The following is a 23,895-nucleotide window of genomic DNA, read 5'->3' on the forward strand; positions in this document are numbered from 1 at the left end:
AAAATGCCTTGGGCTTTCAGACTGTGACACAAGGCTTCATTTGATATCCAGCAGCCAACTGCTTATATTACTCATAGATTTATGGTCCATTTTCTGTGGAACTCATAAATATAGTCTCTGCAATGTGCTAGCTGTTTGAGGTTTTTATTTGACTTAAAGGATAGGAGGATTTCTCTGAGGAATCAGCAGAAGATGAGTGGGCAGTGGGGTTTTTTTGTGGTTAATTTATCTTTAAAAGAAAAAAGAATATCACTGACCATAAGGAAGCTGTGCTGGAATTTGAAATCCACCCTGCAACTGCACTGAACAAGCCCAAGTTGCACCTTTTTGTCTGAATCTCCTAGTACCAGAATATCCTAAGCACAGCCTCATGGAGGGACACCTTTCAGGAATGCCAATTCCTTCCCTTGCCCTATGATTTACTCTCCTTGTCTTCCAGCTGTGGGTAGTTACAGTTCCTCACCCATCTGCAAGGACAATGGCGAGAGCAAGAGTTTTAAAGGAATTTCCAAATGGTCTCATTTCAGTCTAGTCCAGTATATCCGTGCCCAATCCCTTTTTCAAGAACTTCACCCAAGGTAAATCAATGTCAAACTCATCTTCCCCATGCATAGGACTATTTAAAATTGAACACAAGGAACTTTCCAAGGCATAAAACTACCAGAGCTCCCTGCAGGTTTTAATATATATTCCTCTAAAAATGTCCAAACGCTTAGGGATGGAACCATACGAGTGTTTAGAGGGAGTATCAAATATGCTTGCCTGACTATTTGTGTCCAGTTCTGGACCCCTTAGTTCAAGAAAGATGTTGAGTTGCTTGAATGTGTCCGGGGAAGGGCAACAAAGCTGGGGAGGGGTGTGGAGCACAGCCCTGTGAGGAGCTGGGGGTGTTTAGCCTGGGGAAGACTTTTTTGCTGTCTACAACTACCTGAAGGGAGGTTGTGGCCAGGTGGGAGTCGGTCTCTTCTCCCAGGCAACCAGTGACAGAACAAGAGGACACAGTCTCAAGCTGTGCCAGGGGAGGTTTAAGGTGGATGTTAGAAAGAAATTCTTCACAGAAAGAGTGATTTGCCATTGGAATGGGCTGCCCAGGGAGGTGGTGGAGTCACTGCCCCTGGAAGTGTTTGAAATAAGACTGGATGAGGCACTCAATGCCATGGTTTAGTTGATTGAATGGTGCTGGGTGATAGGTTGGACTTGATGATCCTGAAGGTCTTTTCCAACCTGGTTAATTCTGTGATTTTGTGATTTTATTTGTCCTTGGGCCCACGTTTCAAGATCTCTGCTGGAGGTGGAAGCTCACTGAATCAATGTGGTGGGTCTCATGATGTTGCTTGGGGCACTGTGCACATCCCATGGGCACCATGGAGAAGTAACACTGACAGCTTACACTGGGTTTTATTCTAGGTAGCTCCAGGTGTCTGTATATGCAAAGTGAGCAGCAGATAGGCTCTTGAGACCTGGAGTCATCATGGTCATGGAGGCCTTTCAGGGAGAGGGGAGTTGGCTCCGATGGTAGGGGTCCAGTTCTGCTATGTGGGCCAAGTGTTTTGGTGGCACCGCAGTGCCCTGACTGTTGCTGGCAACACACAGGTGGTAGCTGAGATGGCAGCACTGGGGAGAGCCAGGGACATGTCCAGAAAAGGGTCATCTGGAGGATCAGAAGGCTGGAGGTCCTCTTCTATGGAGACAAACTGAAAGAATTGGCATTGTTCAGCTTGGAGAAGAGAAGGCTGCACTCAAGTAATGTCAAGAAGTGTCAACTAGTAATAGCACAGGGGAGGGCAGGATGGATTCAAGCTGGAGCAGGGGAGATTTAGATTAGACATTAGGAAGAAGTTCTTCACCATGAGGGTGGTGAGACACTGGAACAGGTTTCCCAGGGAGATGGTGGAAGCTCCATCCCTGGAAGATTTTAAAGCCAGGCTGGATGTGACTCTAGCTAGCCTGATCTAGTGGAAGGTATCCCTGCCCATGGCAGAGGGGTTGGAGGTAGATGATCTTTGAGGTCCCTTCCAACCCTGACAATTCTATGATTCTATGAAATGCCCCCCTTTTTCTGTCCAAAGCTGGGGCAGATGTCCTCAAAAAAAGCCTTGAGTCAGTTGAAAGAAACCTCACCTGTAGTCTAAGCCCAAGTGAAACTTGATGGAGTGCTTTAAACTGCTTGAGTTTCTCTGCATCTCTGGATAGTTTCTTCCTAGAATAATATTTCCTTTTTAAGCCACTGCTCTGAGTTGACATGCAACTTCTAGTTCTGGAAATGAAAGCATTAATGACCTGTGAGGGAACCTAGAGGTGGATCAGGTATGTTTGGTAGCATAGCCCAAAATTTAATTCTGTCATTTGAAAATTAGAGAACATATGAAGTGCTCTTGACTTTGTCACTGGTTGGTGTAAAATTTGTCTGTGGCACGAAGAGCTCTGAAGGTTCGTGGTGATGGGAACAAGTTAGGTGGGCTCAAATGGTGCTTGAAGAGGACTGAATGGAACTTTCCTCTCCAGCTAACCCACACTTATGCCTTCCCTATGCTATCTTCATCACTGAAGGCTTCCTTCCTGGCCTGATGCTGGAGTACAGTGGGGAAATCACCATGCCTGGCTACACAAGGTGTACCCTGTCCTCCCTGTCCTGAAATCTTCCTCCTCTCCTTTGATCCCAGTTCAACCATCTAATTGTCTGAGCTCATGCTTCCTTCTTAGGATCCTACTCTATCCTTTCACTAGATCTCTTCCTTCCTCACAATGGTGGGCCATCTTCATTAACACATTTCTGGGCTCAGGGCAGTGACTGGCTGGAAAGCAGCCCTGAGGAGAGGGACTTGGGGGTGCTGGTGGATGAGAAGCTCAACAGGAGCTGTCAGTGTGCACTCGCAGCCCAGAAAGCCAACCAGAGCCTGGGCTGCATCAAGAGAAGTGTGGCCAGCAGGTCAAGGGAGGTGATTCTCCCCCTCTGCTCAGCTCTGCTGAGACCCCACCTGGAGTACTGCATCCAGTTCTGGAGCCCCTCTTACAAGAGGGATATGGACATGCTGGAAGGTGTCCAGAGAAGGGCCACCAGGATGAGCAGAGGGCTGGAGCTCCTCTGCTGTGAGAAGAGACTGAAAGAGCTGGGGCTGTTCAGTCTGGAGAAAAGAAGGCTCTGAGGTGACCTTCTTGTGGCCTTCCAGTATCTGAAGGGGGCTACAAGAAAGCTGGGGAGGGACTTTTTAGGGTATCAGGGAGTGATAGGACTAGGGGTAATGGAATAAAGCTGGAAGTGGGGAGATTCAGGCTGGACGTGAGGAAGAAGTTCTTCCCCATGAGAGTGGTGAGAGCCTGGAATGGGTTGTGCAGGGAGGTGGTTGGGGCCCCATCCCTGGAGGTGTTTGCAGCCAGGCTGGATGAGGCTCTGGGCAGCCTGATGTAGTGTGAGGTGTCCCTGCCCATGGCAGGGGGGGTGGAACTGGATGATCCTTGTGGTCCCTTCCAAGCCTGACTGATTCTATGATTCTATGACCCCTCTTCTCTACTCTGCTCATCTCAGTAATGCTCACCTGTTGACAAATATCTGCCAGGTGAGTATGGGTGAGCAACCAGTCAGTGTCACGGGAGCCAAAAATATTAATTTCACAACATCAAAGGATGAGGAACTAGTATAAAACTTTCAAAGCCTTCAAGATTCAATATGGGTTATGTTTGCTCACAGCACTCAATTCTTTCCAGACTCATATATGTGGATGTTCTCTTCTGGACTCCTTTGGCCAAGGACTTCATCTGACTGGCGTTCAAATCTTAGTGTGGACAGCAATGTTTTCTACAACATTTCAGGCCACAAGCTTCTACCAGGTAAGTGAAGCAGGAAAATACCTACACTGCATGGAACAGCAACCTGTGCTAATTGTCAGCTGTGTGAAAAAGTTTTTGAGGAAAGAAAGGTAGATCACCTCTGCTCTGATGAGGCCTCTCCTGGAGTACTTATCCAGCTCTGGAGCCCTCAATATAGGAAGGACATGGACCTGATGGAGAAGTTCCAGAGGAGGGCCCTGAAATGATCAGGGGGTTGAACACCTCTACTACAAGGACAGGCTGAGGAAGCTGGGGGTGTTCAGCCTAGAGAAGAGGAGGCTCCAGGGAAACCTAACAGCAGCCTGCCAGTACCTGAAGGGGGTTGCTGGAAGGATGGAGAGAGACTGTTTAGAAAGGCCTGCAGTGATAGGATGAGGGGCAATGGCTTCAAACTAGAGAAGAGAAGATTTAGATTCGATGTTAGGAACAAGTTCTTTACTACAAGGGTGTTGGAACACTGGAGCAGGTTGCCCAGGGAGGTGGTTGAAGCCCCATCCCTGGAGATACTCAAAGTGAGGCTGGAGAGGGCTCTGGGCAGCCTGATCTAGTTGAGGATATCTCTGCTGACTGTAGAGGGGGTTGGACTAGATGACCTTTGAAGGTCCCTTCCAACCCAAACCATTGTGTGATTCTATGATCCTTAACCCCATCCTGAGAACTTTGATCAAATCTTTCACAATTTCTGTTATCAGTGAATCAGGAATAACTCTCTCATGGTTCCACATGCAAGTCCTAGCAGCTGTTTTCATTTGACCATACACTCTGTGTTTCTTTAGGTCAGCCTTCACTTGATCTGGAAACTTTATTTTTTAAGTCTACAAGTGGCAGGAGAGGTTTTGGGGTTTTTTTAGGGGATAGATTTAACCTTCTTTGGAAGAGCACCATTATGCATTATTTAAGACCCCAGTTCAGTGAGGCATTTAAAAGCATCCTTACCTTTAACTTCAGTCATTTGACACCGAAGATAATGAAGTAGAAGCATATGTTAAAAGTTAAGCAAAGGATTTAGTACTTAAATAAATTGGAGCTTGGAGCAACAAAAATGTTAAACAACAAAATATTTCTCCTAACTAACCATCAGGAGACTGACTTGCAGCATCTTCTGCTGGGATCTCATGTTGCCTGATTGCTTAAATATATGGCTCGATTTCTGGTTTCCATCAGAGATGGGATAAAAAAATGACTAATTTTAAGATAAGCAGAGGGGAAAAGAAAAGCCTTTGGTCCTGATCCCCAGTTCCACACCCATAGCAAGTCCCTGTGCAAGGTCCTGTATGCAGATGTAATAAGAAGTGATGGATTAGGATTCAAACAGAGGAGACTGTAAAACAGGAGTGACGGTACACATCTTGCAGATCAAGACAGCAGGCTCAGAGAGATGCAATGCCTTGCCCAAGGTGAATCACAGAGCCCTGTGATCATGGAAGAGTAGAACTAGCTCTCTGACCTGCCAGCATGCCTTGGCTGCTTCATGCTAGGACATGTGTCTGAACTAAAGGACTCTGGGCTGAGCTGTGTGATTCCTCTGAAACCTCAGTATGAATACGCCTTGCCCCCAAGATGTCACTAATGGCTTCCCTGTCAGAAGCTCCAGAGGGCCTGATGGATGTATTTATATATCATTTTGTTGCCTGTGAAGGAATATTTATTATAGCTGGCTATTTGTAGCTCCAGAATTGGACTCCATGACTTCATCTAAACCCCTTGTTTTCAGGGGGTTTGTGAGACAGTCATAAAAATTTGCTCTGGGCTTAGCTTTAATTGACACACCCAGACCTTTCATGCCACCTCCAAAACCTATGTGGTTGTCAAAAGGACTGCTCTAGGATCCTGTTCTGGTAGCAGCATTGTTTGTAATAAATACAGCCTGGAAAGGAAATGTTTCCTAAATGAATCTTGGTCCAAAAGTGGAGAAAGGCTCAAAAGACTGGGAGGCACATAGGCTTTACTGGCAAGTGGCTTACCTTTGAGGTGGTGATGGCTGGGGGAGGGATGCATATTAATAGAACTTGAGCAGGTAGGGCTGAAGGTAATCATTTATGCTCCATAAACAAAACCAAGTGGATTTAATTTGCTCCTGATCTGAGCCAACCTGAGATGATTCACTTTGTATTATGCTTCCAAAATGCCAGAGTGGGGTTACAGGAGATAATGTGTCCTTCTTCCAGCTCGACCTGTATGTAACTGTCTACTTTTTGCCATCAGGTAATGCATTTCTTTATGGTGTAGTTTAAAAGGATTTTTCTTTTTCTTTCTTTCTTTTGTGTTTTTTTTTTTTTCTTCTCTTTTTTTGTTTTCTTTTTTTTCCTACATCAATACTGTTGCTACATGTGGGACACCCCATGACTGAGTTGTGTGATCAATTTTTTCATTGATTTTTCCTTTTTTCTTCTTATAGTTCATTCCTTACGGGGGATCCCTCTCTCCCCCTCCTCCCCCACCCCCTGTTTTTGTGCAGAGTTGCACCAGGTGTTTTTTTTTAATCTGTTTAGATATTTTCTTACATGTAAGTAGGGCAGTGGATGGAGACACAGGAGATAGACACAACTTTGAATTCTAGTACTGCCAGAAGCATGCCTCTGTGTGCATAGGTGAGCCATTTCCCCACTCTGAATCTATCTTTTTCAAATGAAAAATATGTTTTTTAATATTCCCTTTATTCACTTTCTCCATAAACAAGGGTATATAGTATGGCTGGTGTTATATATAGCACACGACATATTGAATTACAGAACCACAGACAGGTTTCTAAGTGCCTTTCAAGTAGTGATTCACTCAGAGACAACTGGGAAAGCATGACAAAATCAGAAAAATTCTGTGATTTGCTTAATTATAGAATGGTTTGGGTTGGAAGGGACATTTAAGGGTCATCTAATCCAACCTCTCTGCAGTGAGCAGGGAGATTAGGTTGTTAAGAGCTCTACTCAGCCTTACCTGGAATGTTTCCAGGGGCATCTACCACCTATCTGGACAACCTGTGCTAGCATGTCACTATCCCCAGCATAACAAATTTCTTTGTTATATGTAGTCTGAATCTCTTCCTGTCATGTTGCTACAGGTCCTGGTCCCCAACTTCCTTGTAGACCACTTTAGGTACTGAAAGGCTGCAAGAAGGTCACCCAGGAGTTTTCTCTAGGCTGAACAACCCTGACTCTCTCAGCCTGTCCTCACAGCACAGGTGTTCTGGCCCTCTTCCAGACCTCGTCCCATAGGTTTATGTCCTTCTTGTGCTGAGGGTCCCACAACTGTTTCCAGATATATGTACATTTTTATTAATTTTTCCTTTTTTTTGTTCTTCCCTTTTTTTTTTCCCCCTTTCCTTTTTATTTCCTTTTTATTTTATTTTTGTTTTAAAGGAGAAAGACTGGAGGAGGAGAACAGAATCAGTAACAATGTAGTGATTGGGCTTTCTGGGACAGAGGGTTTATCCAACACTGAGACACTGTCACCAGCAGGGATATACATCAGATACCCTGCCAACCACCTGGAGGTAAGAAGTTCAGGTGTAGAACATAGCATTTGCTTTCTAATTAAAAATATATGAAAGATATGGAACTTCATTTATCTGTGAGATCATATGAAGAACTTTCAGTTCTTGGCTGAGTTGTCAGAAACTGCTTGTGATGGGATATTAAAACAAGTGCTTGTTAAAAAATACATTATGTTTATGGGAAAATTTGAGTGGAATGAATATTGCAGTGACATCCTTCATCCTGGAATATTTTAAAAAGACATTTTATTTTCTAATGCTCATGGATTTGTCAAAACTGGAAAAAAAATGTTTAGGCTCAGTTTGACTAGGATTTTTTTCCTACTTCTGTCGCTGTTTTCCTACTGGGCTGTTGACAAACACACTAAGATTCAAAAATATAGACCTGATAGAGCAGGTCCAGAGGAGGGCCACAAAAATGATCAGAGGTCTGGAGCACCTCGTCTATGAAGACAGGCTGAAAAATTGAGACTGTTCAGCCTGGAGGAGAGAAAGCTCCAGGGAGACCTCATAACTACATTTCAGCATCTGAAGGGGACCTGCTGAAAGGCTGGGGAAGGACTGTTTAGAAGGACTTGGAGTGACAGGATGAGGGGCAATAGTTTTAAAGAGGAACAGGGTAGATTTAGGTTGGACATCAGGAGGAAGTTTTTACAATGAGAGTGGTGAAATACTGGAACAGGCTGCCCTGGGATGTGGTTGAGGTCCTGTCCCTGGAAACATTCAAGATCAGATTTGTGGCCCTGGGCTGCCTGATCTAGTTGGAGGTGTTGGTGGTGACTGCAGGGGTGTTGGACAAGATGACCTTTTGAGAGTCACTTCTAACCCAATGAAATCTGTGAATCAAATGCTGTTCTGTCAGGATTTAAAATAAGAGCTTAGGCACAGTCTGAGATTTGCATTCCAGGTGAAGAAGGAGAATGTGTTCTCTGTCCTATGACAATGACATTGATTTTAAAAGAAACAAAGCTTCTCTACTCAAAATAGTGATAAGACATCAAACTCAAAAAGCTAACAGCCTAACAACCCTCACATCAAAAACCTGAGCTCAGTAAAAATCATTCTATTCACTAATTCTCTGATGCTTTCTTTTACTTCATACTTTTTTTTTTGTCTGGGTCCTATTCAAGCCCACTTACATTTCAGAATAAAGAGTCACTTTTAAGTGTTTCATGGGGGGAAAAAAAAGACTATTTCCAGCAATTTCAAACCAGTTTTCCTTCTCAACTATTTTAAGTCTGGAATTTCATTGAAACTGACCTTTCTTACCACGCTTTCAGTTGTGAGAAATGCATATTTTCATTAAAAAGGAAAAAAAATTCTAACTTGTTCTACTGCTAACCCATGGAAACCAAACCAATTATTAAGTGAATGTGAAGACCTAATCGCCCCCTGGGCTTTTGTTCCAAAGTGAAAGAATTGCTCCTGGATTTGAAGGTGAAAAAGAGACCAACACGTTTCCTGTGTTTAGTATGAAGCCATTAGTACTTAGGACGAAGGAGACAACTTTTCTGCAGTTCCCTCAAGGGCATATTTATCATTTTGACGACAATCAAATATGGCTAAAAAAATACAACAACTAGGCAAAATCGCCTGGATTTCAGCTCCACTGAGCACAGAGTTTTGTACTGTCGTGCACTGACTTGCCCTGGAGCTGTCTGCTCCATTGCCAGTGGCTCAGCTTTTGAAAAGCTTTGCTGCATTTGCCTCTCCGGGTCCGTGTGAACTGACTGCGTTCTGTTTGCAGCACATTTGGTTAGCTCTCTTGGTTCACATGGCTTTGTAGATACGCCCAAAGCTGCATCTGGGGCTGTGGACCCCAACATCAGGGTTAAGTCTGCTCTCCAGAGATGTACTACTCAAGGCAGAATAAGCAGATGGCCCTTGAAGGGTTGCTGATAAACCTCGTTGTTGGCGGTCTTTCCGAGTGGGCTATTTGAGGTGATGCAGCAGCAAAAGGAAAATGTGCCTGGAGAAGAGGAGACTTAGAGGGGACCTTATCACTCTCTGCAACAACCTAAAAGGAAGTTGTAGTCAGGTGGGGGTCAGGCTCTTCTCCCAGGCAACTAGTGACAGGACAAGAGGGCATTGTGTGAAGCTGTGCCAGGGGAGGTTTAGGTTGGATATTAGGAAGCACTTCCTCACAGAAAGGCTGATTGGGCACTGGGATGGACTGCCCAGGGAGGTGGTGGAGTCACCATCACTGGAGGTCTTTAATAAAAGCTTGGCTGTGGCACTTGGTGGCATGGTTTAGCTGATGTGGTGGTGTTAAGTCATAGGCTGGACTTGATGACCTCAGAGGTCTTTTCCATCCTCAATAATCCTGTGATTCTGTGAAGCTGCCTAGCTTAAAAATTGTTATTAGCTGCATTTATTATTGTATGGTACCAAGCTGTGCTCTGCAGAAGACATGAAAGGACATGGATATTAAGAGAAATACCACACTTCCTCCAAACAAAACACCTATGTCTGGCAGACTTTTTCTTAGTAAAATAATCATCACTAATAGTAAACTTTTACTAATAGTTACTAATAGTAAAATAATAATCAGCAAGGGATGCTGGTCCAGCATCAGCATCATGACCTTACAGTTTTGTCACCTTTTAGGTGATCAAATGGCTTAAGAATTGGATGCTGCTTTTTAGGTATTTACACTCTTAATTTAATAGGGAGGTTTGAAAAATGTTATAAGGATGTTCCAGAGGAGGAAAGGGTCCAGGAGGAGGACTAGATAATACCCAGAGGTTTTTTCCAATCCCTACTGTGCTGGGATTCTGTGATCTTTCAAATACTGGTTTTAAATGTACAGGCTGCAATCTTTCAGGCAGCTAAGACAGACAGAGAGCTCTAGGTTTATACTGTATTACATCTTCTGTGCAGGATGGGTTAAATTTTCCACAGTGAATCCTGCAATAATATTTTCATAACTACTCAATTTACTTGGGAGCCTAACATTGCACTGCTGACTGAAGAGCTTAAATTTCCTTGAAAATCAGAGGTCTGCTAAACGGTGCTGAAATTGGGACACAGCAGTCACTCAAACCTGAAACTACAAAGACATTCAGAGACCCAGTTCCCACTGGTTTCCATTTGACTTAAGCTCTTAAGTGCATTTGTGAATCAAGGGAATAGATAAAATTTTACACTCATACAGTATAAGGGCAAAATGATTCTTACAAGGTTAGTATTATTTTTTTTTTTAATTAAATATGGAAGCCCTGGCTATAACTTTTCAGTGTCCTAAGACAACTTCATTGGCAGGATGGTTTCTTGCCTGCTAAATACTATCAGCATGAGGAACTGAAATGCCTCTCTTTGATACTGGCTCTTTCTCACTGAAGTGAATGCTTCAATGTTGATAGGGCAACTACCACCTTTCTGAGTCTTTTTTTTTTTATTTATTATAAAATATATATATATATTTATTTAAAAAAATATATTTTATTTTAATTTTATTTATTTATTTATTTATGTAGCCTATTATGTTTATGTGCAGAATTAAAAAAAAAAAATCTTTTTCTCTTGATTCTTTTGGGCCCAGTGGGTCTTGGATCTTTTGTAGCAGTTTCCTATTTATAAACATTCACAGCCCTTAAGTCCCATAGGCAGCATGCAATGCTCATGCTTAACAATGCACAGACTGGGTTTGAGAAATTCAACAAGCATCCTCCCATTCCTTTCTTGCCATGCTGTTGAGGACTGAAAAACAGCTTAAGTGAATGAATGGGGTGGAGACCAGCCCATGTTTCCATGTCAGAGGAGTGACTGATGGTCACGCTGTTGAGAAAGGAATTTGTTTCCCACTATCACCCAACCCAGCCATTCTCCACAGTGCCAAAGAGGAGAAGCTGCATCTGTTTGACACTGATTGTTTCTCACCATTTCATCCCTACTAAAGACCTTTTTTAAGACCCTCTGCAAGGTGAGCACAGGTCGAAGCGAGCCCATTAGGGCTACTACTCACATCCTGCTGTGGCAGGGCACACTCTCCAGAGCCTTAATATCATCTTCTAAGGTCAACACTTTGGGTCCCAGCTATCTAAAAGAAACTCATGAAATATTTACATGAGCAGTGTTGGACGGTTAAGAGCCACTTAAAACGTCAGCCACCTTATTTTACTGACTTGCTGTGCACACCTCCAGGTATTTGACGTGCTCGGGGAGGTAATTTCTCTCTGGAATTTTGGTTGCATGGACATTCATAATATACTGACTTCCACAAAGAATTGATTTCCACACAAAATTCCCTGCTTGCCTAAAACCCCTGCCCTCCAGCCACTAACTGGCTGAATAAATATGCAGGTTTCTTTTTTTCTTTTTTTTTTTTTTTTCCTTATGAATCATCTGTAGAACGCACGATTGGAGTTGCAAGTAAAAAGATCCTGGAAATAATGTGACTGGACTGCAGAAAGGGAAAGGTTCTGTGGCTGCACTGTTGCAAAAAACCCAGCAGTTTTACCAGGGGACAGAGAAAGCTCTGCTTTGGGTATTGGCAGTTCTTTGTTGTTTGACAGATGTTAGAGATCACGACTGCAGGGAACACACTCGGATGGGTCAGAAGAGAGTAATTGGTATATGGAGGCTTTCACCTCTAGGTCACCAGGCTTGGCTTTGATTTGGACCAGCAGGGACCAAAAAGTCATTAGTGGTTTAACACTGTCCAGTGATCTATGAGTGGTAGTGGTGGGTGTTGTCCCTGTGCTAGAGAACAAGCTCTTACAGCTGCAAGAAATCTTCTCTTAGACTCCCCTTAGAGAACTGGATACCTCCAGGGAGCAATTAGTTATTTTCTAAGAATAGAGGAGTTGCCCTCTGGACATTTCTTGTGGTTTTTGGTTTTTTTTTTTTTTTTTTTTTTTTTTTTTTTTTCCTGGAAAGGGAGACCATATTTACCAGCCTGGACTTCAGCATCAAGTTTTACACATCTAAGGTAGGTGAGAGGGATCATGCCCAGATGTGTACAGGAAAACACTGATTTATGGACACTATCCAAAACCAACTAGGTTTGACTGCTGTCCAAATGAAGGAGGTATGAGCAGGTTTTTTCCTTAGGGTACAAAAGCTCCCAATTCACTGTATATAACACACATAACCCACTTGCTACAGACTCTGTAAATACCAAACTCCTAATTTAAAGCTAGGTAGACTATATACTCACTTATTTTCCACCTCTTGCAATAATATAAAAGATGCCACTCCATGACTTCAGCATGAAGACATATTAAGTGACAATAAATTACAGCATCTCTTCTCATGGTTGTTCACTTAGCCTGGTAAAATAATCCAAAACCACAGCTCTGTGTAGTTGTGCAGCCACTGACATATCCTGAAGATGTAGTTCTCTGTCTTCTTCTGACCTTTAGGTAGTCTCAATTTTTCATGCTGATCTTGTTTCCTTTTGCTGTATTTGTTTTGGGACATATGAGAAAGGTACAGATTGAGATGTAAATCAATAAAGTGAGTAGTTTACAGTATCACAGAATAGAATTTTTTTGGTTGGAAAAGACCTCTGAGATCATCGAGTCCAATCCTCAACCCAACACCACCATGGCCATTAAACCATGTCCCAAAGTGCCACATCTGCAGGTTTTTTGAACACCTCCAGGGATGGTGACTCCACCACCTCCCTGGGCAACCTGTTTCAGTGTGTGACCACTCATTCAGTAAAGACATTTTTCCTAATATCCAATCTAAACCCCACCTAGCACAATTTAAGGTAATTTCCTCTTCCATCACTTGATATTAGGAAGGAGAAGTTTTTTTTCATGATATCATCTTACTAATTTAGAAAGGATTTTATAAGGGTAAAAAGTTTTCCACAGACTTTTTTCTTACCTGCATGTGAAGAAGTATAGCAATACTGCACTTCTGATGTTTGTTTCTATTGCTTGGCCAACCTTTCTTGCCTGGCTTGAGAACAGGTTTGGTTTTTTTTTAAGACTGACTCAAGGATAGAGCGAAACCAGGATAAAATCAGGGACACACAATCAAGGTACCAGCTTCTTCCAGCCAGACTCAAGAGGACTAGATGACCTTCAGAGGTCCCTTCCAACCCAAACCATACTATGATTCTAGATTATAAAGCACATTCATGTATATTCTTCACAAAAGAGCATTCAAAATGAAAAGCCTCTCTTATGAGCTGAAGGATTTTAATAAGATCTGTTCATTTTTTTCTCTACTTGTGTTTTTCTCCAAGGCTGACATGGTCTCCTAAACATCTTGGGGTTTCACAAAACCTGAATTTTGGAGAGAAATCCTAATTTATGTTTAAAATAGGATTTCTAACAGCAAATTCCTATATACTTTTTGTTATAAGAAAGAGACACTGTTTAACCATACACAACTGGGTTTAGTTTAGTGGTTTGAGAATGATGAGGGGGTAGGACAGATTTTATTTCTATCCCAGGTAATATTTTGGTTTCCTCTGCCTTCTTTTAGCATCATTGGTCCATCTGCAACACAAGAGTACTACTTATTTACTTGAGAATGAAAAATGCTGTCAAAATGTAACATTTTTATTTATGCTACAGATATGATCTTCTTCCATTATTTCTTTAGGCAGCTGGACAAAGTCCTTTGGGTGCTACCAGGTTGTTAACAGATTAATAACATGGATAACAATGAAATTTTAGTTATAACTGGCCACAGCTGCTTGTTCATAATTCTGAGGGCTTTTTTTTTGCCCTGCTGAGGTTTCTATTGTTGTTTTTGAAATTAATTTTCTTTCTGACTGGCAGGAAAAAAAGTTTTAAATGAGTTTTCCATAGAAGCCTACAGAAAGAAACCTCTGTAGTGGTTCTATTAAAATATGCCTCACCAGTCCAACCTTGCAGCATTCCAATGACACAGTGAATTTCTCTGGGACACCAAAGGGTGGATATCTTTGTTTTTCCTTTGAAGGATCCATGGAAGGACTCCGATGTTGTACTTGTTAAGAGATTTAGAGGCGCTCAGCTGTGCCTTGTTTCTTGCAGTACCCCAGGGGGGTGATTATCTTTGATTATCTCATGATAAGAGCCTCCTTGTCATAATTTACATCTTAATTTATGTAATTCTCCCTTTAATAATGATGTCTCTTTAATATCAATTAAAACTTTATGACATTAATTTAATGGGAATCCTGGATGTTCCTCTTTCCTAGCCCAGTTTTTGAAACAGGTGCTTTAAGACAAGATTGTTTTCTGGATATATTAGGGCATTGAAAAATTTGGGCTTTGATCAATTAAAATATCAGTTGCAAGGCTAGAACCAGGGCCTGTAAAAGATAAGGGAAAAGCTTTCCAAGGCATTCATCAAGCCTCTACCATACTTTCATAGAGCAACTCATTGCCTTTGTGGAGCCAGTTGAGGAAAAGTATGTCTTCCTGAAACAGCAGAGGATCTGAGAGAGATGACACACACTAGGAAGGAATTGGCATCTCATGCTCTTCTCCTATTTACTATTTATTTAAATAAAATCATTAAACTAGAAAATAGTGAAATAAATGGATGTGATATGGAAGAACAGGCAAATGTAAGCAAAATAACACTAGATTTCTGACTGATTGGCTACCAGAAGTGAGTTGGAAGAAAATGGCCCAAGGACCAAGACCAACACCCCAAGTGTTTTGGCTTCTGACTCAAAAAGAGGGTGGAGCTGCTGTGTCTTAGTGAGACTAAAGATAGCACCATCTCTTTGAAGTGATAAACTATAAAAGCCCATTTCATTCCACTTCTTCAATTAAAGAGGATGTTTTCACAGAGGGTGGATTTCTCGGCTGATTCTCTATAAGGCTTTTGAGAGTCGTTCTACAAAAGTGTTTACTGGCCTTGGAAACAGCATCACACGTTCCTGCCAGCCTTTTTTCCTCCAGGCTACCCACTACCTCTGAGTACATCCTTCTTCCAAACCAGTCTTCATGATAAATTGTTGGAGAGATGTATACCTCCCCTGTGTCATGACCTACAATCACCACAAAATCTAGTTTGTCCATTGTGGGTTTTGCTCTTCCTTTTCATGTGTTATGTTTTCTCCTGCCTCACTGATATACTTCTTGTTCTGATAGACTCTGTAGTCAGCCAGAGCTTTGGAGAAAGCCTAGCTTAAATGCTTCATCCTAGTCCTAGTCACACAAAAGGGTTTTGAATCTTGGCAGTCAGGTTTTTCTTAGAACGTAAATTAGGATGATTAACTTTGTAGAGCAGGAAAATTTCCTGCCTGCTGGACAAGAGAAGGTAATGAAAAGCAATCTGCTGCCTGTACATTCCAGGTGGATTCTTTCTTCCCAGGGAATGTGCCATTTCCTTTCCCTTTAAATGTCCAGCCTTAACTTCTGTCCAACAGCTTGGACAAAGCAAGCAAGAGATCACTGCCCTGAATGTGTTACTATCATTTAGTGCAAATGGGGAATTAAGCAGATGTCAGAATTTGCAAAGCAATAGCTTAGATCTGTCCTTCAGACAGGGTATATTGCCCCACAGCCTTGGCCTTGAATGCAGTCACGTCCTTGAGGCCCAGCCACTACATCCTGTGCTTATTAGGCTTGGAGATTGATATATTTCTCTGCGCTCTTAATTTCTTCATTGCAGGTTAGGGCCAAGACTAAATACTCCCAGAAGATACCAGCTACTCATCTCATCTCTAACACAGCTTTCAGGAACTTTGATGCAATCACTTGCACAGTGATCAGGACTTGTTCTGGCTGTCATCAAGGGCAAGGACAGTTTGAGTCACACTTATCAGGGTTTCCACAGTCCCTACCTTCTTGCCATTTCAGATTGAGATATTTAGATGTTCATAGTTTCCACAGACAGCCACTGATAGATACTTCAGCTGGATCCCACAAAAAAAAAAAAAAAAAAAAAAAAAAAAAAAAAACCAAAAAAACGTATATGAGGAAGAGTACTAGTCCAGTTTTGCTTCTGTGATCTTGTCACTATATTTGCTATAGGTGAATTATCAAGAGCTAGGTTTTAAGGTATTTGTATTCCTGCTTTCCTTTGGTTTCACTGTCTTCAGAGTTTTCAAAAAGTCATTCTCTCTGTTTCACTTCCCCAGCTGAGACAGATGGATAATTATGAAGGTGATGATGGGACTGGAGCGTCTCTTTCATATGAGGAAAGCCTGAAAGACATGAGGATGTTTACCCTGGAGAAGAGCAGACTGAGATGGGATCTTAGCAATGATTATCAATATCTAAACGGGGGGGGGGGGAGGTTGAGGAGTGTTCAAGCAGGTGGGGCCAAACTCTTCTCAGTAGTGCTGTGATAAGACAAGAGCAAAGGGCACAAACAAGAACGCAGAAGGTTTCATTTGAACGCAAGGAGAAACTTCTTTGCCTTGAGAATGGTAGAGCACTCCAGTAGCCTGCCCAGAGAGGTTGTGTAGTCTGATCTAGGTGTATCTGTGCTATAGCAGGGAGGCTGAACTAGATGATCTCCAGAGGACCCTTCTAATCCCCATCACTCTGTAATAGCTTTTTCCCCTTGAGGAAATGAGGTATATGATGGTGATATGTAGATGAAAGATAAATGCTGTGCTTGGTGTGCAGCTCAGGTGAGCTGGGGAAATCCCTGAGCTAGAATTGTACAGATAAGTGTAATTATCAGTCCTCATAGAATCATGGGATGGTAGAGGTTGGAAGGGACCTCTGGAGATCATCAAGTTCAGCCCCATTGCTAATGCAGGGAAGACTATATCAGGTTCCACAGGAACATGTCCAAACAGGTTTTAAAAGTCTCCAGAGAAGACTCCACAACCTCTCTGGCAGCCTGCTGCAGTGCTCTAGCTCATGGTGAGCTTGTTGTCCACCAGTATTCCTATGTCCTTCTCTGCAGAACAGCTTACCAGCAGGTATGCTGAGGGTGCACTCCGTGCCTTCATCCAGGTCCTCAGCAATATTCACCCTCTTTAGTGTGTGCAGTTTGCTGCCATTGCTGGTGGGATGTTCTAGACATTTTATCTGTTTTGCTCTGCACAGGCTGAGATTGCAACTTCTCTCCAGTCCCTCTTGGAAATAGCTTCATCACTTAGCTGAAGCCACCAAGTTTCTAAGGCAAAGGTGTTCTTTCTTTTTGCACTGATCTCATTTTCTAAGTGGAAGGAGTTTTTGTACACTGACTTGTTTCTGTTTCTTCATTGTTGGAGGTAAAATTTCAGGAGTGATGATTTCTTTAATAGCTATAACAAAACCTTGCAGAATTTCACCAAGCTTCTGCCTCAGGCCAGCCTAAACCTTGGGTGAATTTGCCTAAGATAATGTGTAAACTAAGCATCTTCTTGAGCTTTGAAGAGGTACCCAAAGGCTCTGTGAAGAATGTTCCAGCTGCAATTACCTCTTAAACATATTTTTATATATAAATGAATACTGCCCTGCAATAACAAAATAATAGAGAAAAAGTGAGATCAAAGGACAGGAGGAACGGTAAAATCTGACTCAGGGAGGCTGTAACTCAAGGTAGGGTAGCCAAACAATGACCAATGTGGGGCATCAACACTCATGCAAAAGCTGACTTGTTCTGATTCATGAAGCAATGATTTTATGACACTTCTGGAAATATTAATGTGTTCAAAAACTCCTTGGGGTTTAGTCTTCACAAACAGTGCTCCATTAGTAGCCATCTGCATTACAGTCATGAGAAGATCCTCCAGCCACACTTTTCAGCCAAGGCTTTACTGTGCCAGGTGCTGTACATATGCACACAAGTATATTTACACACATAAACAGTTCTTATCTCCAAAGAATTTACTTCATTAACAAGGCAGAAAGGGTCTATAAGAATCACTGTGCTGGGGACTGTAGCATTTGGCAGTGGGACTTGTGAAGAAATGTTTGGGTTCACTGAAGAGATGCTGGTGAGACCAGGAGCAGCAGCTAGATCAGAGGAGTCTGTAACCACAAGACCTGTCAAAACAGGGTGCTGCCCAGGTTGGACCTGGCCTTGGAATGGCAATGGCAGTTCCTACAACCATCTCTACTCTTTTATTTAATTTCCCAAATCTCCTCTTCTTGCTGGCTCAGCCGACATTTTCCCCAAGCAGAGGTAAAATGAAGCTAATCTCTTTTTCTCCAGAGATGTTTTCAGGCCTATTACTTGAAGAGGCCAGTCTCTGTTTCTGAAATGCTGCTTGTTTCCCCCAGGTGGGTTTACAGTGAGAGCTGAACATTTGACCTTCATCAACTCACCTTTCCACATGTCCTTCCCTTTTCCTCACCCTGCTATTCTTGAGGCTCTTGACAGCTCTATCATGGGACAGAAAGGAAGTCATCTCCTCCCTTCCACAGATATCCTTCCAGTATCATGCACAGCCAGTGCCAGCTTCAGTCAAGCTTCTGGTGGCAGTGTTTGTGGCACTGACCTTGTTTTCCACCATCTGTCTCTTCATTTGTAAGTAGCCATTCCACTTTCAAAAAGTTGGCATGGGTGTTGCTTAGTAAGTTTTATACTAAGAGAACTGCTGGGTCTGAATGAAGTCCCAGAGCTCCTGCCTCTCTGCTGGGTCCCAAACTAGGTCCAAAGCCTGCACACTGGCATTCCTTAGTCCATGTTGTTGTCTACATGGTCTCTGGCATTGGTTTTGTTCTGGCTGCACGCTCTCACTGCATGTTCTCAGGTGTGATTTGAGAGATAGCAGAGGGACCATTCTCAACCTGCAGTTTGTGTGTAGGAATCATGTTTGGGAAGGAATTTAATTACATGGAAGGCTCTGTGAATTATCTATGCCAGTTGGCCTCCAGGCCAGAGGACAGTTTTTGGCTATTTTATTTACTAATTAAGATATGACCTCACCATATTTAATTTTTCTCAGATGTTCTCAGCCAGCTGCATATCCTTCTCACCCTAGCATCCTATCCATAACCCCTACTAGCACTGCTTCATATCCCACCTTTGTAATAACCCAGTCCTAGGATACAGACAGTTCTTTTCCATCAGCTTTGATGGTTATACAGCTCCCACTTGTTGTCCCAGCTCAGTCCTTTTGCTGTACTTGGGTCCCCAAGCTGTATTTCTTCCTACCTTTGGGCAGCTGGCAGCTGATCCAGTGGAGAAATACTATTCAGCCAAGTATTACTCACCACTTCTGCTACCCAGGGAGGACACCTGTGAATTCCTGGCTTAAAAAAAAAAAAAAAAAAAAGGCAGAGTGGAGGTGTGAAAAAGGTTCTTAGTGTTCTTACCACCATGCCTGCTTTTCTTCCCAAGATCATCTTCCCTTCCCAGTGCCCTGCTCAACATTTCACTTTCTTTTTGAACTACAAGTCTGAACCTTTATCTATTTTTTTGTTGTTTCAGGTTAGTAGTACACAGGCAGAAATCCTGAAGTGCTCTGTCAGAGGGCTATTAATAATTCATGCATGTCTTATAATTCATGATTTAGAAGGAGGAGGAAAAATAAAACCCTTCCCAAGTAGGAAAAAACATAATAATAATCAAATGTTCCATTGAAGGAGAAAACCATAAGACTCTGGGGTACCTGCAGGCTTTGCATCTGATTACTGTTTCTCATAATGAAAAGAAAAGTCTGCAATAAATTAAGAGCTGAGAATACTTCTGATTTAACAAAAAGCATATTGGGCAGAAGACAAAATACAGTTGTGCTAGGTGTTTTTTTTTCTGGACTGTGAGGTCTTAGGCAAATCAATTCCCTTTCTAGTCTGTGTTTACCTTGATTACATAGAGCACCAGATCTTTGGGTCAATGTTTTGTGGGTGGATGGAACTTCTCACGTTGCCTGCAGTGTGATTTGAGGCCTTTAGAGTACTCTCACAATGTACCTGTTAATAATTCATGATAGTTAATGTATTCAGTGCACTTTGTTTCTCTTTGCCTCCAAAGGTGGTTAAGGAGTGAGTACAAATAAGAATTAATCTGCACCATTTCTGGTAACTCTGGGAATGGTTGAGCCCTTATTTAACGTTATCTTCCCAGTAAGCTGCTTAAGAGTTTTAGATTAATCAGAATACTTTTTCAATTAGTCTTCTATTTCAAGGACTCTTACTTTGCCTCTTTATTATTCATCTGCCAGAGATGGGAATCAACTTACAGCAAAGATACTAGCAGTCTGAATAGCAAAAGCTAGCTGGTAGCCTGTCCTCTTGAGGACTATGTACTTAACAGAGTGACCTGAGAGACACTGAGTATCCTCTCTATGCTGATTCCAGATCCTCTCTCCTTAGTAGCTCCTGCCAGCCAAATCACCACTGTGTTAAGATGAAAGACTATCAACACACAGCCAGCTAAGGTTGATGAGTCAGGGAGGGTCTGGTCCAAAATAGGCCTTGTAGAGGAACAGGGCTGGGGAAATACGGAGTTGAAAGGGATGGAGGATGAAAGTCAATTAATAAAATATCCACAGCATAACTAGAGAATGAGGGGATAGGAGAAGCAGAAGAAAGGGTGAATTTTGTCCAGATGTACTTGAAGTGTATTCATAAGAAAAAGGGAATAGTTTAGGGTTAATAGAACAAAACATGACTATGACAGTTGGCAGAAGTTGAGCAGAGAAAATAAATACAGGTGGTTGACAGAAAAAATGTCTTAACAGTACAGTCTATTGGATTAATCTAATCTCAGTAAGAAAGTGAAATACTGTTGCTTGGCTTTCTTTAGTTTCTAATTAGCAAAGAACTAAAAATCTCTCTGAAAGAAATCTTTCTGTTGTGTTCTACCAGGCCCTGGATTATGCAATCAGATTTCCATCTTTCTACTTCTTCTTACTACTTGTGGTAAGCCCTCCAGCCAGTAAAAACAGGGGTGCTATCAAAACCAGGAGTGAAAAACAGATTATAGTCCTCCAATCCCAAGCCTTAAGCACTGAACCCACATTTGCTGATCATCTGGCCAAAATGAGGGCACAGAGAGAATCCATATTTTGATATGAAAGCATTCTGTCCAAGGAGAAGGTTTCAGGCAATAGAAGCAAAGCTCTCATCTCCTGTGATCTCTCATGATCTACAATGGTGCACTCTCTGTGCTCAATAAGAAACATGAGGGGCTTGAGACTGCTTCCTCTGAGTTTCAGGAATGGACTCTAGCTCCAAAAATCTTAAAGGCTGAGCCAAGTAATGCATTTTGGAAGTTGTGTCCTGGTATATCTTCTATTCCAGCAACCTCAGGCTTATTTCCTGACCCCAAGGGCAACTGACAAGGCTTGGCCAAGGTCATGTTATTGAACTTCTCAGCCTCCAAAACATCAGGGAAGTTGCATCAGTACTACCTTTTACAAAGACCCCCTTTCCTGAGAGCTGTCTAGAATACGGCTGGCTGTTGCAAGTTAAAAGCATGTCTGGGATCATTTGAATTGCTTAAGTTACGAAGCGGAGAGTTGACTCTTTGTGGTGTTTAATTGATCAGAATTTATGTAGTGTACTGGAGCCTTTGTCACCCTGACATATGTGTTTGAAAATTAAAAAAAAAAGAAAAGAAAGAAAACTTTTCATAGGTTCATAGAATGGTTTGGGTTGGAAGGACCATAAAGATTACCTAGTTCCAACCCTCTCGCCATGGACAGGGACATGTTCCTCTAGAACAGGTTGCTCAAGGTCTCATCCAAACTGGCCTTGAACACCTTTAGACAGGGGGCATCAATGACCTCCCTAGGCAACGTGTTGAGTGTCTCACTACCCTCACTGTAAAGAATTTGTTAAAAGAAAAATCTGGAAGCCTTTAAAAAAACCAAACCAACCAAACAAAAAACCACAGAAAAAAGCCCAACAAAACCCCAAGCCCAAATACAAAACAAAAAAACAAACCCAACAGATCAAACAAAACCACCAACAACAATGAATATCTTGGGCATTTCTTGTCTCTGTCCTGAACTTCTTCATCCAACAACTTCCAGGAAAATGGAGGTCCATTTCCAATCCTGCACTGCTGCAGCAAAAGCCTTCTTTGTGAAGTCCAGTTGAAAGCTAAACTAATGTGTCACTTAAGAACCCTTTAAAGAGGGCTTTTATGCCTTTCAAAGATGTAATTGAAGCTTATAAAAGTCTTTATAAATTTATATGTGAGCAAGATATTGAGCAGTCTGAAGAAACAGCTTATGCCATGGCACGGCGCAGCATGGCTGCAGGCTAGATATGGCTGCTCCAAATGCCAGCGCTCCCTACATTATCATGAAAATATGAATCTCTATTCATATTAAAACAAGTTTTCATTGGGAGAAAAAATAAATTGTCATAACATGATTAAGTGACTTTAAAAGTTTCTTCACATTATGCATAATTTTTCACAAGAGGAGAGCATTAGAATAATCTGCAGTCGGGCAGCACCTCGCGGCGAAGGGGACTCCAAACGCATTGCAGCTGCGTGCACCAGAAGGAAGTTTGCCTCTTGTTCCTTTTCATTTGCTTTCCCCTTATCACTGCAGAAGCCTGGGATGTGCTCAGCACCACTCTTGTAGTTCAAGTCTTTTATTGCTTCCCTCTTCTCTAGTCTGCTGCAGAGGGAAAGATTAACTTTCTTCTTTATAGCCTTAATTCTTAAATCTGGTCTAATATCCTCTCCTGTAGTGCATGCATTCAGTTGCTGCAAACCCAGCCGCTGCTGCTGCTGGGTTAGTGTGAAAAGAATAGCAGACCCCCTACCTCCCTGTCTTTGAGTCTTGAGGAAAGTTAAAATGGTTACTCTAGTTTTGGTTTTCCGTTGATGTTTACTTACTGTGGAGCCTTCCTATGAGCACCCGCCTGCTGTGAAACACCCTCACAGTCATACTTCCTCTCCCAAAGTGTACATGCTCAGTTGCTCTCTGATCATGTATCAGAGGATCACAGGTTGTTGAGGGTTGGAAAAGACCTCTAGAGATCAGTGTGCAAACCCCCTGCCAAAACAGGATCACCTGGGAAGGATGCACAGAAATGCTTCCAGGCAGGTCTTGAATATCTCCAGAGAGGGAGACTCCACAGCCCCCCTGGGCAGCCTGTTGCAGTGCTCTGACACCCTCACCATAAATAAGTTTCTCCTCATTTTGAGGTGGAACCTCCTGTGTTCTAGCTTGTACCCATTGTTCCTTGTCCTACTACTGGGCATCACTAAAAAGAGCCTGGCACCTTCATCCTGAACACCCAACCCTCAGATATTTATAGATGCTAATAAGATCCCCTCTCATCCGTCTCTTCTCAAGACTCAACAGCCCCAGTTCTCTCAGTCTTTCTTCATAGAAGAGATGTTCAAGTCCCACAATCATCCTCATGGCTTTCCATTGGACTCTTTCCAGCAGATCCCTGTCTCTCTTGAATTGGGGGAGCCCAAAACTGGACACAGTATTCCAGCTGTGGTCTGTGTACATGATTATTCACACCGAGCGCAGCTTACACACTCATTAGGCCTCATTGCCCAGCCCTCCCAGGGCTCTGGTGGCAAAATGTAGAAGGCAAATATGAAATCATTGTCAGTTGACTGTTCACTTAACCAACACATCAGCCAAACTTCAGAGATTCAAATCTTCCTGTTAGCCCACAGAGGTGGTAGATACCCCGTCCCTGGAAACATTACAGGTCAGTTTGGACAGTACCCTGAGCAGCCTCATCTAGTTGAAAATGTCCCTACTTACTTCAGGGAGGTTGGACTAAATATTTAAAGGTCCCTTACAACCC

At 42.5% G+C, this 23,895-nt stretch overlaps 1 protein-coding gene across 1 annotated transcript in view; it reads left to right on the forward strand.

Annotated features, from left to right (window-relative positions):
• Positions 1–23,895, forward strand: part of PKHD1 (PKHD1 ciliary IPT domain containing fibrocystin/polyductin) — a 249,974-nt gene that overhangs the window by 104,914 nt on the left and 121,165 nt on the right. The window contains 11 exon segments of the mRNA XM_054383383.1: positions 1,408–1,458; positions 1,461–1,508; positions 1,511–1,611; positions 3,400–3,405; positions 3,706–3,763; positions 3,766–3,828; positions 7,185–7,318; positions 9,066–9,073; positions 15,890–15,929; positions 15,932–16,017; positions 18,440–18,688. Of these exon segments, the coding sequence (XP_054239358.1) occupies positions 1,408–1,458; positions 1,461–1,508; positions 1,511–1,611; positions 3,400–3,405; positions 3,706–3,763; positions 3,766–3,828; positions 7,185–7,318; positions 9,066–9,073; positions 15,890–15,929; positions 15,932–16,017; positions 18,440–18,688 (844 nt within the window).

Source organism: Indicator indicator, chromosome 9 (assembly GCF_027791375.1).
Source record: "Indicator indicator isolate 239-I01 chromosome 9, UM_Iind_1.1, whole genome shotgun sequence".
Lineage (NCBI taxonomy): Eukaryota > Metazoa > Chordata > Aves > Piciformes > Indicatoridae > Indicator > Indicator indicator.